Source organism: Hirundo rustica, chromosome 13 (genome assembly GCF_015227805.2).
Source record: "Hirundo rustica isolate bHirRus1 chromosome 13, bHirRus1.pri.v3, whole genome shotgun sequence".
In the NCBI taxonomy this organism is placed as follows: Eukaryota; Metazoa; Chordata; class Aves; order Passeriformes; family Hirundinidae; genus Hirundo; species Hirundo rustica.
This window is the reverse complement of record NC_053462.1, coordinates 6,516,291-6,533,970: the sequence shown is the minus strand read 5'-3', so window position 1 is coordinate 6,533,970 and position 17,680 is coordinate 6,516,291. Positions and strand designations below refer to the sequence as shown.

Sequence of the window (17,680 nt, the reverse complement as noted above, 5' to 3'; positions counted from 1 at the left end):
ATTCTGAAAACAACCTGGCTATGGAAGATACTTCCAAAGGCTGCTCATTTTGGGGAGATCCTTATTTGGCTATCTCAAAGTAGATTACATTTCTGCTCAAAAGTTAGAAAAGCAGAGCCACTAGTTAGAAGACTAGAAAATGACAGTTAAAATACTTGTTCTGGGGAATCATCTTTATTAAAAATCTAACACCAGCAGTATACCAAAAATCATTTAAGGGCCATGTCCAGGACAGGCCCAGTGCTTCACTCCCAGTTGTGCTGCAAGGAGTTGAAATAAAGTTTCTGAAATAAAAAGAAATCCTGAATGCTAATGCATCCTGAAATCTACTGCATCCTGAAATCTACTGCATCAGTTCTTCCAGTTTTTAAAAGGCACCAGGAAAGCCACTGAGAGTGTACCAGGGTGATGGTGGGGGTGATGATGAGGAGGATGATGCATTAACTGGTGTTTTTCCCACTGAAGCATGAGAAAACAACGCCACAGCACAGATCTGGAAGGATCTTCCAACTGGAGAGATCTATTTCAGATGAAATGTACACCCAACATTCTAACCAGCTCTAGTCACTTGGGGCCAAATTTAAGGCGTGCTGACCTATCCACAAGAGGATAAGATCAGCCTTTATAAGACAGTCTAAAATTACCTATATTTACCCAAAATGGTAAATAGCTCTGCCTTGGAAAGAAAACAGTCTCACTTTAGAGATAAGACCTTACCTGTGTAAATACATGTGTTTGGAACTTTTGTCTGGAAAGGCACTTTCTGATAGTTTCTGAGTTAAAGCCAAGAGATTTAGTGTAATCATTGCCTCAGGACCAGAGCACAGTAAGAGGACAGTGGCCCCCTGGCATTCTCTTTCCAAGTTCAGCAAAGGGGCTGCAGCCTGTTCTACCATGCAACACTTCTGGTATTTTTGTGACTTTCCAAATGGATATTTTTTTTGTAACTCACTTATTTTAAATTAGGGCATACTATAAATCCACATGGAAATTAGCAAACATATCCTTTCTGCAACACACCACCTGCTGTAGGCCCCTCACAGCTGTCCCACAGGATCCCCTTAGATTTTGAGTTCAATTCAAAGTCTTCATTACCTATGAATCCCTCACAGATTAAAGTCTATATACTCTAGTGGTCAGTGTGGTCCCCGTGTTTTAGTCTCCAGCTGAGGCAATTGAGTTTGAGCTGACCTTAAACATTTTCACTTGGGTCACAGAACGTGATGTGGATGGTTCTCTGCAGTATTTTCCCATTTCAGTCCAACAAAGCTGGAATGCATTATGTTTCAAGTCATCGATAAAAGTATAGTTCACTAGGCTCTCTATGAAAGGCACTGACTCCGAGCACTCCTTAATTACTTGGAATCAGTGCCTTTCATAGAGAGCCTAGCCTAAAATAACCTTATTTTTTGCCATTTGGGATACTATTGCAGCAATGCTAGTGCAGCAACACTTTGATGTGGCTTTAAATATCACACTTTTACTAATGAAGTGCTCCTAAACCTTTAGTTCACTGTGTGACTTAGCATTGATGTGTTGCATTCATGTCACAAAGTTAGATCGCTATTTACAGAAAAGACTGATGAATAGGAAGATGGTTTTGGACGAATTTTGAAATAGGGAGCTTGTGTTTTGGAGAAAACCAGATAGGAATATGCAGTTTGAACAGGAATTCATTTGCTAAACACAACAGGAATGACTGACTGAGCCCTTGGATTGCAATCAATGTTTAGACTTCATCGTTCTCTGCATAATACTTGGTAGTAAATCTTCACACAGCTATTCGTGCACTTACTGTGCTTTAAGTAGGGATGCCAGCCCCTGTCTGAGGGTTCCTCACTAGAGAACTGCATAGAACTGCAGCTTTCTGAAGATTTTTAAACCTCTACACATCTGTGCTTATATTACATTTACATAGCTTCCTCATAATCTTGTCTTTGTTTAATTGCATTTTTTGTCTGTCATTACTTTCAGCTGAACTAAATTTGATATATTGGTTACTTGTTTCAGGGAATGAGTTCAACTCCTAAAGAAAACCCCAAACAGATAAAAAGCTGTGGGGTTTTCTTAAGAATTGGGGAGAATGAAAGAATTCTCAAAAAATACATAGAGAAATGTTACAGTCCAGCCTCACAAAAGATAGCTACAAAACTGTAAAAGAAGAAATATGACTTCATGCAAGATCTGACAAAGAATTTATGATATGGACCACTGAACCCATCTTTTGTCATTTATCTCTGTAAATGTGTGAGATTTCTTGGAAGATAGTTAGTCAAATGAGAAGCCGAGATGAAACAGTGGATACAATTTATTTAGACTTTAAAAAGGCTTTTGATGATAAAGTCCTTAGCAAGAGGCTATTAAGGAAAGTTAGTAACCATATGGTGAAAGATAAAGTCCTGCCATGGATTAAAAAGTGGTTAAGAGATAAGATAAAAAGACTGGAAATAAACGGATAATTCTCCCTGGAAAGGGGTTAATAGCAAGGTGCCCCTTCATTACTGTGACTGAATCAGTATCTTGGCTCACCTGCCTTTGCAGATCATTAATAGTAAGGTACAGAGTTTGTAGATAAAAACGTTCAGGCTAATCAGGGTATTGTAGAAAATATTACTGGGGCTGAAGTTAAATGACATTTGGGCAACGCAAGGCAGATGAAATTTGCCAAAGGCAGGAAATACAAAGCCAAACCTCTTGGAAGGAAGGGTTCAGAAAACTTTGGATGCTGATCTGTGCCCAGTGATTTGCAATGTCCATGAACAGCTCACTGAAGGAAACTGTTCACGTGCCTTGTAAAGAAAGGACAACTGGATCCGCTGGCTCCATGGTGTGGTCCTCCCAGGCAGTTTATGGCACTGAATAATTTCAAACTGGCAGAGCCCGTTAAGATCTGCTGGGGACAATTTTGCATGGACAGGGAGATGGACAAGCTGCATCAATAATTTTTGGACAGTGGGAGTTATCAGAAAGTGCAGATCTGCAAGACAGAAGTGTAATATGGAAATGCACCAGAACTGACCAACTTCTGTGGGAAATGTTTCTGAAGGACAAAATTAAACAGATAATTAATGAGGGGGGTGTGTGTGTGTTTATTATTATTTTTGGTCAGAATGAAAGAGTAAGAGTGTGAGAGTGTATGTGTTATTCCTTGTTCTGTCCACCATCATGATTATTCTTGCAAAGACCTAAATCCTACTTTTCCTTCATTAGTGTCCTGCCTACTGGGCTATCAAGCTGATGTCTGAGACCTCATAAGTACTTAAAAGTGAATTATCCAGTGGCAGAAAACGTGAAATTCTTCCCAAAGACAACCAAAGTTGGCAAAATTTGGACCTATTCCCCATCAGAAATTAGGGATTCATATTCCAGTTTCTGCTCTGTTTGCTTCAGAGCAGGGGTATGAACTTGTCTGCCTTTCAACTCAGGCAAGGGCTCTGATTATTACTGCCCTTCTGGTTTTGGTATGCAAATAAATACATGGATCTTTTGCATTTGAATACTTGAAGTGTTAAACATTTTTTGCAATGAGAAAATCTTTCAGTGCATCATCTGACCCTACCAAGTGGACAGAATCAGCAATATATCATTGTACAGCTTGATGCATTAAACCAGGGTGCATTTTCCCTAAAGATCCAGCCTCTCCCTGCAGATTCAGCATAGTAAGAGGTCACTGCTGCCATAGTTACCCCTCAGTAACACAGCAGTCTGCCACAGTTCTCTAGCTGGGGCCAGTTCAGCCTCGTGCTTTCTGTGCTTTTAAGGCTCATGGCTGTTGTGGCTGTACTGGAATAAGCAAAGGCAGGGACTGGATACATGTAAGGCTACGCTTGTTTCTTGTTCCCTCATGCAAAACTTGGATAAATTGGGTTTGTGCAGAAGACTGTAAAGGTTTGGGAGGAAAGAATAATCCCATATTTGGGCTACTAATTGGAAGGGAGTGCATGAATATTTTCTGATCACTATCTGAGTTGACGGACTGTAATACTAAACACAAAGTGTGAATACACTGGAAGAGGATTCAAACAACATAAATCTGCATACAGTACATACACTGAAACATCATATGTGATGATACAGAGCGGCATCCCTAGTGTCAGCATCAGATGCCAAAGTGCTCCACAAAGGGGTAAAGAAAGCCATTCTATTTGTCTACTTTTCATGCAAACATCTCTAATTTTCTGTGCCCCATGTTTTGTAAAAGAACTGTGCTCACCTAGGTGACCCAAAAGCCAAGCTGTTTTTTTCAGGCATTGCTCAGTAGATCTGACTTCAAAAGGCACTAAAGTAGCTCACATAGGGAGACAGATGGGAAAGTGCATGTATTCCTCACTTACCTGAGTTTTGTCAGTTTGTCTTCCATTAAAAAAAGTAACAAAGATTCTGCATATTAATCTAAATAAAATAGATTTCCTGCCTCCTATCATAATGTCAGTCTAGAATTTTATCTGGAAAACACATGCTGAAAATTTTAATGGAAAGGGTAATGTCAAGGAAGCACAATAGAAATGAATATAAATATACTGAAACCTAGCAATAAAATACCTCAAACCCAGATGCTCATCATATGACAATTTGAGATGTATTTGTTAGCTCTTGTCTAACCATAAGCAATTTACCTACACTTCATACAAACTCCTGTATACAGCTTTCTGTTGCAGTGCTGGGTAGTTTACCTGGCCTGTGTGTAGAAACTGGACAGATTTTAGCCTCTGGTGTAAGGGTAGAGGCAAAGCCTCTTACACAGGACAAAGAAGATATGGTTGTCACCTAAATCATAGGCTGTTAACAGAGAAATGTTTCATGTACCTCCTCACTGCCACTGCGCTGTAACTTCATCCCTTTAGGGCACCTCTTTTTAAAATGCTCTCAAAACCACAATTCTTCAGCTTTTCCTTATGCTAAAGTTGTTCAGCTCTTGCTCAGACTTAAATCAGTTGGCAAGCAAGAAACAAAACTGAAAACATCCATCTGGATTAGTGTGCTCAACATGATGCAAACTGAGAACATTTATTCACTCAGCTACCTGACACAGTGATCATTCCATAGCAGGCTGTCCTTAAGAGAGTCAACATGACTTATTAAAACCACAAAGAAAATATTTTGTAAAGCAGATGTGATTATGCCATAACAAAGGAAGGACAGCCACATCCTGCAGAAACACCTTTAGCTCCTCAAACGGAGACAGCAGGAGGGAAATGCTGCAAAGGGCTCAATCCACTGGGCTGATTCCATATCTGCTGTCAGATACCTGGGAGACAGTCTCGGGAGGGACAATGGAGTTGCATAAAAGCTTAAAAGAGAGAGGCATCAGTGTAACAGTGTGAACCCTCTGACCACCCTCAGAAGCTGTCAGGTTCTCTGAGCTGTGCTCCCTATTCTAAACATGTTAATGGCATGTCCTTAGCAGACATCATGCTACTGCTTCTCTCACACATCTGATATTTCTGGAACAGCCCATTCTGGGAGAGTTTCTGACACAAAGTTGACTTTTGTAGAAGCGTGACTTATTCCCAGGGGGAGGGCTGGATCCCCTTCCTACCTACGTGCCCCCTTACATATGGAGCACAGCACTGCCAGCACGCTCCTGACAAGCCTGAGGAGGGCTGTGGAACAACCTCATTCCGTGCAATAATCCAAGATGCCCTATTCTGCAGATGCAATCCCTCCCCAAATGTTAAAGTTAAAAAGTAAAGAGTTAAGCAGTCATCACAGTGAAAAGAGAGATAATCCTGAATGTAGCAGTTCTAGTACTTGCCAGCCACACAGAACTTAACCCTGTGCGCTTGAACACTCACCTGCACGTCTGGTTCGCATCCTGCTCACCAGTTCTTATTACACACATCGACAACACTTTATTTTTCACAGACCATGCCAAGGTATTAAAAACCTGGGAAAAATATTTCTAATGACGGGTTTTTTTAAAGCAACATAGGCTGACTTCCAATACTGAAATCCCAATAGCTACTACTACACATCTTACATAAAACCAGGGCATCGGGTAATTTTCATCACTAAATTGTATTTTTTCTGACCTATCCAAACATACATTGCCTCTGGGTGCTCTGTCAGGTGTATGGATCAGAAGGACTTCACAACGTTTTCTGCTTATTTCAATAACTTCCCAGATTAATGTTTCACAAGTTTCAATAATTCTGCTAAATCATCGAATAAATGAGAATTACATATGTGATATTTGTTTCATCTATGTAGCTGGAAGGAGCTTTCATAGCACCTCCAAGGGCAATGCAGTTATTAAAAGATTAATGAATAATTTTCTTTTTCCCGGTACATATTACAATACTTAATCTTTAACAAAAGTGATGACAAAATATATGACAATCTTCAACAAAACTCACTTAGATAATCCTGGAATTTTAACATGTTATACACTAAAGACCCTGTCTATTTACCAACTTTAGAATTACAGAAATAGAATTGAATTGGAAAATATATTTCATTTTTTTTTCACTAAGTTTAAATGTTCACAGATACTTCTATTTTTCATAAAGACTCCCAAATGGTTAAGTTTTTACATTCATAGACACCTGTAATAAAGAGTTCAAGAATTCTGTGTCCTGGTTGTGTATTTAAAATTCCCAGCTAACAAGCAGAGGAGAGACTGCTAGGAATGCTTACAGATGTCTGATTTTACAAGGTCTGGGGTTGTTGTTTTCTTTTTTTCCTTGCCAAAGTGCTTTAGTCTAATGTTATTTATTGTTTATGGAAGTTGTTTGTCATTCAGGACATGAAATGACCACTCCCCCAAAAGAAAGAATCAAGTTACAATCCATTATTTCATTTTTGATTGTTTTTCTTTGTAATAGGTGGGAAAGTGGATCCTGGATAAAAGTCCTGCCCAAGACAAAACTCCAAGCTGAAGACTCCAATTATCTATAAATCACTTGAATTTCCTGCAGAGAAAGAGAAAAAGGAGGAAAGAGCGAGACAGACAGAAAAACAGAGACAGAGGATATGCCAAGTGAAACATTTGATACCTGTCCTAAACCAAAATTTTCTCAAAAGCAACCAGGAGTTACCTGATATCTCAAACACAAACTTAGAAGAAACACATTGTTGCTGGTTTTGGCTTAATATTGAAATGAAATAACTTTCTTTAATTGTTCCATTAGTATAAAATGTGTAACGTAGATCTGAGATGATGGCATTATGTATTGATTTATTAAAGGTCACTGTACATTCTCACAGAAAGAAAGCTATGATTACCGGTGACTGCTGTATTTGTCAAAGATTTTTAGAAACAATTCTCCAGTTTTAGAACAGAGAAATGCAAGTACATTTACGATGCAAACTGGCTGTGATACTACTCCCAAGTATTTCCCACCAAACCCTCCTGAAGCACAGTTCACACTGAAACCAGCAATGAACAAAATTCATGCCAAATACTTTTTGCACAGTATGATTGCTCCCGAGGTGTAGCACTACACAGCATCCAATAACTGCATTCCTTACTTATTTAACTATTTAAAAAGAAATTATGAGCAAGAAACCATATGCATTTTTAGATTTGCATACTGCAATTAAAATGTAATGAAATTTAAAATAGTTGACTTTCCTCTGAAACATTCTTCTAGAACAAGGAATTGCTGTAACAAATTAGAAGACAAATTAGTTTTGGCACCCACTAAAAAAAAGAGAAAAGATGAAAAGCTTTTAAAGTGATGATATGGAGGAAAAAAATTACACTACATCAGCCAGAATCAGTCTCCTATCGGCATTAAAGCTCCTGAAGTTGTATTTCCAGTAGATAAAAATGTTATCACCTTTTTCCAGTGCTGATGTGCTTATTTTCCTATTAAGTTACTTGGTAATTAGAAACAAAGTCTGACACATTGTAATCTGTTTATACAATAGATCTGAAACCTCTCCAACAGAAATTAAAGCATTCCTTAAAGATACTGAAGATGCAGATTAAAAATACATAAACGAATTTTAAAATGTAAAATGCATTTACAAACAAATTACTGTTCTTAAAGCCCATTTTAATCAACAAAACAAATTTAGTCTCATAAGACACCACAGAAACCCAGCAGATTTTTTACATTGACCCAGTGGGTTTGTTCCTAACCCTCTCTTTATGAAAATCACTCTTAAAGGTTTGTAGGAGGAAAAACATGCCCTCTTGCAATATTGTTCAAGGGTGTATTCAAGAATCACGGAAGTTTGTAGAGACCTGTTCCAGTGCTGTAACAACCTGGCAGTATTAAGAGTCCTCCAGGAAATGTAAAAGAGTCCCTTGGGCACACAGGGTAATTCAAGAAAGAAAACATTTTTATTTTCTGATTGAGATACACAGGTATGTATAGTAATGTCCTCTGAAGCAATCAAAACATACCGGAGAACTACTGATTTTGCACTGAAAATAAACCCCAGCGGCTCTGTAGAAAACAGTACATTTAAAGAAAAGTGGCAAAGCCAGTCCCAGCAGATCTAATTTGCTTTCTATTATCCTGTGGTTTTTCAGATGATTACAGGGCTAAAAATCTTTTTCTTTTAGCAGTTGTTTTGGTGGGGATTTTGGTTCTTTTTTTATTTATTTTTTTTTTTTTTTTAATCTCTACACTCAAGTTGGGTAGGGCAGAATGAAATAGATTTTAAGCAAAATTCCTCGTTTGGAGAGACAACCATGAATTTCTCTGCCAGAACAAACGAACACAACTTACCTTGGTGTATTTGATTTCAAGGTTGAGAGTGGGAGAAGGCAGCAGATGCAGAGATGCCATCAGAGCTGCAGGATCTGCCTTCACCTCCCCTGGCATCTCAATTTTACTGGAAGTCATAGTCTTGAGGGGGGGGTTTATAATACCACCGAACCCCCCGCTCTGCCCTGATGCTGTGTTGTTTTGGGTTGGTCCCCCCCCTCCAAAGCCCAGCGCTGAAGATGTTGCTCTCCTCCTCTGTATATAGGCAGGTGTCAAGCCGGGTCTCTTCTTATTGGACATGGGGGCAGAGGCAGGGGGGCAGGTCCATCCTACCTAGGGCGAGAGCGGCACAGCCCCGCTCACTGCGGCGCAGCCTCCCGGGCCCCCCGGCCCCGCGCCCCGTCCCGTCCCGGGGATTCCCGGCACGCCGTGGGAGCACGGAGCTCGCGGGCGCGGCTCGCTGCCCTCCGCCCGGGGAGCGGCACCGGGGAACGGCCGCGGGGAGCGGGTCGCCGGGACCGTCGCGTTCCCCCCGGGCGGGGAGGCGTCGCGGCCGGGAGAGGCCAATCCCGGCTCCGGCCCCGCCCGGGGTACCCCGCGGAGAGCCCGGGCAGCCCCAGCTCGACACCGGCTGGGGAGCCTCGGCCGCAGAGGGGGTAGCGGAGTAAGGGGAGAGATCGGGCAGCACCGGGGAAGCTCCGTCGGGCCGGGGTGACCGGGGCACGGCTCTCTGCCAGCGGCGCTGCCTGGCAGCGCGGCCCCGACGGGGCAGGGCGGGCGGCCCCTCGCGGGACCCGATCCGAGGAGCGGAGAGGGCACGGACAGGGAGCAGCCCGAGCGGCAGCGCGTCCTTGCCCGCTCCCCGTCCGGCCACCGCCGCCCGCTGCTGTCCCGGGCTGCCCGCACTGCCGGGCCGGGGGTTCCGCGCCTCACCTGGCGGCCGCGCTCCCGCCCTGCCCCGCTCCCGCCCCCGGGCGATCCCCCGAGCGTCCCCGCCAGCCGTGCCCGCAGCGCGGCCGCCGCTCCCCGGGCCGCCCCCCTTTTCCTTGGGCGGCGCTGCCGCCCCGCCGTGCCCCGGAGCCGAGCGGCCCCGCGCGCGCCCCACCTGCCCCCGCCACAGCGCCATCGCCGGCCGCCTGCTGCCCCCTGCCGGCCGCGCCCGCCGCCACACGGAGCGCGCGGGCAGCAGCGCCTCACGGCCGGGGCAGGCCCCGCCGCGGCCGCGCTCTCCTGAAAGTTCTCTGCAAAAGAAAGGCTTGAAGGGCAGAGCAACTTATTCAAGCAACAGCCACTTGATGCCAGCTATTATTTTTTGGGGGCCCTCTCAGCGGGAGGTCACGTCGTGTAAGAGAAGAGGCTGGGCAATGGCGTACAGCAGGTTACTGTGAAGGCAATGGCCAAATGGAGCCAGATCCATCAGAAATTTATTGTCAAAGCGCTATAGTCTCCCGGGTCAAGCCTCCTGGGCAGAAAACACAGAAAGCCCAGGCCGTTTTCATTACTTTAAGGAAAATCAGTGAAGTTCTGCTTACTGAAGCAAACACTCCCAATGTTTTGAACCCGATCAGAGTCATGTTTTAAAGTTATCACACACCAGATAGATGAACATAGGACACCAAAGCTACAGCTGTCTAAAGCTGGCAAAACAAAGCAACAAGAAATACACCACACGAGCTTTTCATTGACAAAGTAAAGAATAAACAATGGGATCTGGCCATGTTTTGATTTTTTTACAGTATTTGTTTGTTGATGCCCTTTATATTCCTCACTCCACTTTTGACAATCTTGCAGACAATTGAAAAGATTGTCCCAGCATTCTTTTAGTGTTTGTACAGGAGCATGGAACAAAGATTGCTTGGGCACAGACAGGCAGCACAAGGTACAGAGTGCCAATTAAGTAATTTCAGGGTTAACATGCATATTTCTGTAAATTTCTATCTCACTAATGAAGAAGACTGCAGATTTTGCATTCTCTCATTTTCAGTCTTTTTTTTTTTTTTGACCTTACAGAGGAAATGGATTCATAATATTCTGCTGTAATGTGACATGCAGAGCTGTCAAACTGTGACACTTGGGATGAGTGAGACATTTAAACGTCAGAAATTCAATTTTTAATGGCACACTGGCAACACAGACCTAACACTTCATCACAAGGATGACACCTTCTAAAAGCCATTTTAAAATAAATCAGTGGGGATGTGCTCCTTCGAAAAAAGAATGCATTTAAACAAGTTTCAGGAATGAGGAAACTGTATGACAGTTTCATTATTGGATCAATAAAATTCAGGAGATTTTGGTGAGAAGGGATTCCAGCATGTGTGGAGATGCAGCTCAAACCCACATAATTTGGAACTGCTTAAGTGACCTTCATCAACTTCTTGCTGTACAAACCACATTCCTCTTACATCTAAAAGCAATTCAGTTTGCAAAAGCCCGCGGGGACCTTTACACCAAGGGCTCGTTGGCATTCCCAGATGGAGAATGGGACTGCACTTACCATTGCACAGGCTCCTGGTGCGCAGCCACCCTCGGAGGGTTCCCCAGAAGACAAGCGCTTCTGCTGCTCTTCTGGACAGCGAGGGACTGACTGGACTTCCTCTTCCACCACCTGGGAAGACAACGATGCCTCAGCCCTTGGTGCCCAGGCCAAGGTGGGCTCTCACCAAGGACTAGAGCAGCTCTGCCAAGCAGAGTGAGGAGTGAAGTCTTAGAGATTTTGGAGACACTGATGGACCCAGTCTGGGGAGCTGCTTCCCCGCTTCAGCACCACACTGGATTTATGACAGCAAATCAAGTCACAGCTTCAAATCATGAAAGAGAATGTTTAAGTTACTGCAGAATGGATTGCTATTAGGGCATTAGTATAAGAACTCAGGAAAAACAATGAATATGGAAGGAAATTAATTCATTTGTGAAAGAAAATGTGAATCCAGAAAAAAGAAAATAAACAGAAACAATACTCAGGGTTCAGTCCAGTAGTCCCTAAACACCTCCATACAACAGAAAACCACTTATTTCAGTGCTGTAGTTTCTGGTTTGGTGGGTTTTGGTTTTGTTTTTGGTGGGGTTTTTTTGGTTTTTTGGGGTTGTTTTTTTTTTTTGTAAATTTGCAAAACTAAATCAACTGTCAAGTCAGACTGGCTATTTTCTCTCACATGAATGGGTTTTAATTAAACTTTTACTTAGACAGCAAATCAGGAAACAAATATGTTCTGCTTCAGATTGCAATGACAGTCTTCACACTTTGTGATGAAATGGTTGTCAATAAAATGAAGAACAACCAAGTGACTGTTTCTTGCTACAGTGTTAGAATTTAGGCTAGTATACAGCCAACATCAGACTCATTCCTGGAGGGTGTTTGTTTTTTGGGTTTTTTTCAGCAATCTGAATGCATGATTTGAAGATATACCTTTGTTACATTTAGAAGCCTCAATTTCTCCACCCACCTCCAGCAGCTGGTATTATTTATAGATAAGGATATACACCTGGCTTATACAAACACCATCTGATGGGAACAGGACCTGTGGTAGCAATGTTGAAGACAATAGTGATGTAATTAGGGCATTCCTGGGTTTCTCAGTCAGAGTACTGGTATTTTTCTGCTCTATGTTACAGTGTACCTGTTGTTTAAAGGAAGTCATGGACTAGAGGATGAGGTGAAAGTCTCTGTATCTCAGAACGTCTTTTGGGCAGATTAGCTGTGCTAAAGCACATATAGATACACCCTTGAAATGGGCAATGGATGCAGCAACTCCAACAACAATCCAAGCAAGAGCTCTTTGTTCTCGCTACTTCTAATCCGTGAACATTTCTTCTGCTTCTGAGTGAGCTCCAGAAAGCACTGTCACACACAGGAAGGAACTGAGTCACATCACTCTATCAGACACTTCAATGATTCCTTTCAAGATCAACTGCAAAATCTACCCCAAAATTATTTCAATATGACCCATAAGTTCTTTTATATTTAACTTTTTCTCTCAGCTGTTCCACTACCATTTAGCAAGGATATTCCTGGTTCCTCATACAAATTCAGTATTGATTGAGAGATCCCACTCCTCTGTACCCTCTGCCTCCTGCTTCAGTAAATGTTTCTTCCTATTTCTTGTGTGCTTTATAAATTACTTTTGGAAGAAAAGTAGAGATTGAATAAAAACTTCCCCTAAGTTATTTTTCAGCTCAGACTTCCACTTAGGAAATCTGAACTTCATTTTCTGATACATACATTAAAGCTTCAACCTCAGGTGTTCTGTTTTAATTGCCTGCTATTTTCATTACCGACCATGAGGGCAGCAAATGCTCTTCAGGAGATACTTGTATTTTAATTTATCTGCAAACATAAATCACACATTATAGCACTTTTTTCCTCTAGGTTAATTGAATCAATTCTCTAAATGTCTCTATGCCTGACCATTGCAAAAGGCCCACTGGTTGAAATCTCTTTAAGAATTATGGCCCTTGAGCTGTGTGCAGGATGGGAGCAGCCCTTGCTCCAGACAAAGCTAGATTACATATAGAAAGTAAAAAGGTATTATTATACACCAAAGCAATATAATCTGTGAAGCAACACCCACAATACTGTGAGGATCCTCTAAAATACTATTTCAGAATTTTTTCATGTATCTCAGTGAATCAAATGTTTTAAGATTATAAATATTATTAATAATTGTTTGAGTCTGGATATACCTTAAGTTATAAATAAACAGAATAAAATCTACTTTTACTTTCCTTATTTCTACATTACATTGAACACCAGAAAAAAATGCTGATATCAAGAACAACTGGTTTTTTTACTGAATATTCACAAATGCCTAATAAAGAAAAATTGTTTTAACACTTTTTTTTTTTTTTTTTTACTAAAAATGAGTCCAATGGATCATTTTTAGTAAAATGAGTCAAACAGATCAGCTTTCTTACCTGTGATATTGGCCATTTTATACTCAGCAGCACTGTTAAATGCTGGCAAATTAACAGCCGGTAAATTTACAAAATTTTCAAAAGGAAGAGGCCTAAAGGGCAGAATAATTTGTTCAAGCAACAGGGATCTGGATACATTTGGTAAATTTACAAGTTGTTGGTAAATTTTTGGTAAATTTATGATAAATTTAGTCCAAAACTGAAATGCAAATTTAAGGATTTAAGCAAGCTTCAAACAATTCAGTGAGAGTGATAAAGCAGAAAAAATCTTGGAAAAGCTCAACGTTTGACTCACTTTATAACTGGTTCAGTTTCAAAAATTAGCATTTTAGTTTAAGCCAGCAGCTGAAATGTCACCTGTCCCTCAGTGGCCGGAGTGACCTTGGCAGTGCCGCAAAGAGCATGTGCTGGTACCTGAGAACTTACAGGGAACGTGTTCTTTGGTGTAGGGATTTTATTCTGAATTTAAATATATATATATATATATATATATATATATAAACTTTCTGTTTTGAATTTCTCTTCAATTTACCTGTTGAAATTTATTATTTGTAAAACACATTGAGCCTCAAATGGATTGACCTTCTGCTAATGTATATCACCTAATGAATGGATGCAATTAACTAATTCATATTGGAATATTGCACTTTCCAGCTCACATTCATCATCACTAAATGTGTGATCTAGTTTGCAAGTTTAAATTTTTTATTATTACCCTTTAAACTAAAGAAATAAGTCTTGTATTTAATTACCTGAACTTACATATTCAATTAATAGCTTCATTACCTTAATGAACATAGATACCATGCAGAAGTAACAAAAAATTGCTGCTGGGTCCGCTCCCAAGTACACCCGATAAAGGGTCAGCTGTGAACCTCAGAGTACCTTTCTTTTTTTTATTAAAATGTCTTGATTGCGGAGTTTCAAAGGAATTTGGCCTGGCATTATAATATTCTTATACAGGGGCCTGAGATAAATGTATCACCTATGTTCTAAATATTTAACATATAAAAGGAATCCCAGAAGCAGAACTTGTATCTAGAAAGACAGAGGATTTAAACAATCAAATGTGAGTAATTCTGAATGAAAGGGAATTAAAAGAATGAAATCCAGGCAGACTGACAACTGACCTACCAAAGGATGAGGGATGAGTGGAACGTGGAGGCAAAACAAATGCTTTTGTGGGAGAGAGGGGACAAAGCACTGGGAGCAGCAGCTCTTACAGAATATTCTTCTCCAACAGAGGGTCAGATTGTGGCTGGATGGCTTCCTTGGAGGGCCAAGTACAGCGTCAGACAGGTGAAAGTCGATGGATTGGTGAGTCAGATACAGGAAACACTGTCACTTTCCCAGTGGAAATTAGGTTTTAGAACCATGAATCAACTGTCCTAGTTAGCTCCATCTATTTGCCAAACACACAGCTTTGCTTTTGTGTGTCAGTAGAGTCAAATCTGTCATCATCTTTGGCTTTCATGTTACATTCCTTTTATCAGTTAGGTAGGCTCAGATCTCCTCCTCTTCACAACCTTACAAGTAGCCTTAACAAGTCTCAGGGCTGCTATAGGGAACCTGTGCCCTGTAGAATGATGAAAGGCTTTGATAATGTATCCCATTCAGGTTAAGAAAACACAGGATTTAGATCCCTGCAAAGTCCACTGGATATACTTTGAGGTTTTCTTCATGATGAATTAATATATTTAGCAAGATGTCTTTTGTTTTTAATAGCAAAGCTATTAGAGAAAAAGGAATATGCAGAAAAAGAAGAGCAGGGAATTGATGAAAATAAAGTATTTGTCTGTACTAAATTGATCTACACCTTAAAAGCAAAATTCTTCTTATGCTGAAAGAGTCTTTCTCTGGATGCATTCAGAAAGTAAGACTTGCTCTCATACCATAGCAGATAAGCTCCTCCTAGAGCTGAGGAGGCAGCAGAGCCAGTGCAGCTGATAACAGCGGTGCACGTAAGCATCTGTCCAGCATTGCCCCGACACTTCCATGCGGTGCCAGCACTGACAGCCCTGTCGGGGCCCTCTGCAGTGGAATGTTATCTGTGCCCCTCATGCCAGCACGGCTGTTGAGAGATTAAACTGGCTCAGAAACTCTCAGGCAGGGTCTTTGTTACACATACAACAAGCTTTGAAATTTACTCTACGTCTATACATAACATATATGTGTCTAGTAATATCACTTATGCACTGAGGCCTAATGGTGTGCCCAGCCAGTCAAGAACAAAGCAAAATCCTGGGTCCTGCTTTAGAAAAAGTCCAGTTCAGTTCTCCCTGAAATCCGTGTCAGCAACAGCAGACATATATATGTCAGGCCTTAAAGATTATGAGCAAAAACTTGAAGTACACTTACGGGGTGAGGGTTTGATCTCATAGTCACGATACAGACAAAAATATTTTACCTGGACACTGAGATCACAAAGAACTAATTCTCAAGGGGTCCTCTTGTGAGCCCTGCCCTTCCTCCAAGGTGGGCTTAGCTAAACCTGAGCTGCATATTGCAAGTATTTCTCACCTTGAGCACTTTTTCACCAGGGACTACAGCAGAGACAGAGGGTGACAGAGGGGTGATCAGAAAACACAAGAACTAAAGAAATAGAGGGTTTATAGACTAAAACACTTAGAATGCTGAATTACAGTGTGTTCAGCTCTTCCTCACCTGAATTTTTTCTTCGACTTCCCCAGCAGGAGAACCAATCCTTAAAACAGAGAACGCCCCTTATGTACCACGCAGTAGTTTCTGTATGAAAATTGAGATATAAATTAAGCAAAGGCATTTGACCAGGGACCTGAATTAGAGGTACACATTCAGAGTTAGTCTAATTCAACTAAAATCAGCAGACTTTAAAATAATTTGGCCCATATTATTACAATAGAAAAAATATATGGTGTATTTACAACCTTGGTCTTTCCAGCTGTGTTGGTTTAGGTTTTATTACACCAGTAATAACAATTTATGTGATTCTCTGAATAATGTGCTATTAAAAATTCAGTACACTATATATTGTTACCCATGGGATTTAAACTGTGGGAGCTATGTGCATTATTCTCTACTTTGCTATTTCTATAGGAGTGAAGATTACTATAAAAATGGTTAGGTTATATACATCATGTGAATTCCTGCTCTGCTTGAATCCAGGTGAAGAGAAGAAATAGTTCAGTCCAGACTGCCTTGGGGGTAAGGGTCCCAAGAGGCCCAGACTTGCAATCTAAGGTTACACTGATCCCACATTCAAGCATGAAAATAATATCAATGGGCTTTTAATGTCTTTAAAGGATGCCAGTAGATTTGTGAGGCATAACCTCCCTTAACAGAATCCATTTGATGCTTCTACAGAGCATCAGCTTTATCTGTGTGTCTACTGATTTTACTTTTTACAGCAGTTCATCTAATTTTCCTGGCACGGAAGTCACACTGACAGTTTTGTAGTTCCTAAGATCACCTTTGAAAGACTCTCTTGAAGTACCAGCAGATCACTGGTATATTTCCTATGTTCAGTTTTGTTGACATTAGGATCAGGATCAGCAAAAAAACCAGCCTACTGGCACTAGCACTTGAGAAGCTGAGCATTTTAATCCCTGGGTAGAAATACCACACACCTCCAGCAATTAGTTACTGGTTAATTTACTAGTTTCTCTTGAAGTGTTTCCTGATGACAATTTATTTTAGAACAGTTGCTCACACTTATCCCACCAAATCTAGCAAGGCAAATAATTCTTTTAGCTGTGGACACAGCCAGGTGAATGCTTTTTCTGTGCTTCCATCCTCCATAGCTTTACTTACAGTCTCACAGGACTCCTCTGATTATGGAATCTGAAAACATTTAGACTGTTACTTTCACATTCTTGGCAAAACCTTAAAACCTTTTTGGTGAGCTTTCTCGGGGTTCTGCATTTAATATGTATGCTACTTACTTACTTATATAACTTCCATTTTTGGAAGATGTCTTCATTTTCTTCCCTCAGGTGACACAGTTTCAATATTTATGGGTGGCACTGCCAGTATCCTTATCATTCTGTCTCTGGGAGCAGGGCCCAGGAGGTGGAGCAGTAGAAAACAGTAATCACAGTGCATATTCTTTCCCCTTTTTCAACCAGATG

At 41.1% G+C, this 17,680-nt stretch overlaps 1 protein-coding gene and 1 long non-coding RNA gene across 3 annotated transcripts in view; both read right to left on the bottom strand.

Annotated features, from left to right (window-relative positions):
* The window catches only part of ALDH1A2 (aldehyde dehydrogenase 1 family member A2), a 54,417-nt gene extending 45,406 nt beyond the window's left edge, over positions 1-9,011 (bottom strand). Inside the window, exons 1-2 of one of the 2 annotated variants that reach the window (XM_040077454.2) lie at positions 8,994-9,011; positions 8,682-8,915 (exon numbers count right to left, since the gene is read on the bottom strand). In XM_040077454.2, the coding sequence (XP_039933388.1) occupies positions 8,682-8,798 (117 nt within the window). In that variant the 5' untranslated portion in view covers positions 8,799-8,915; positions 8,994-9,011. The other variant, XM_040077453.1, reaches the window with a different exon arrangement.
* Positions 9,012-11,243: 2,232 nt separating this feature from the next.
* Positions 11,244-17,680, bottom strand: LOC131378646 (uncharacterized). Its single transcript, XR_009208302.1, has 3 exons — positions 17,499-17,680; positions 16,239-16,319; positions 11,244-11,268 (listed from the first exon to the last, which is right to left on the bottom strand). It is a non-coding gene; the product is annotated as an uncharacterized LOC131378646 (long non-coding RNA).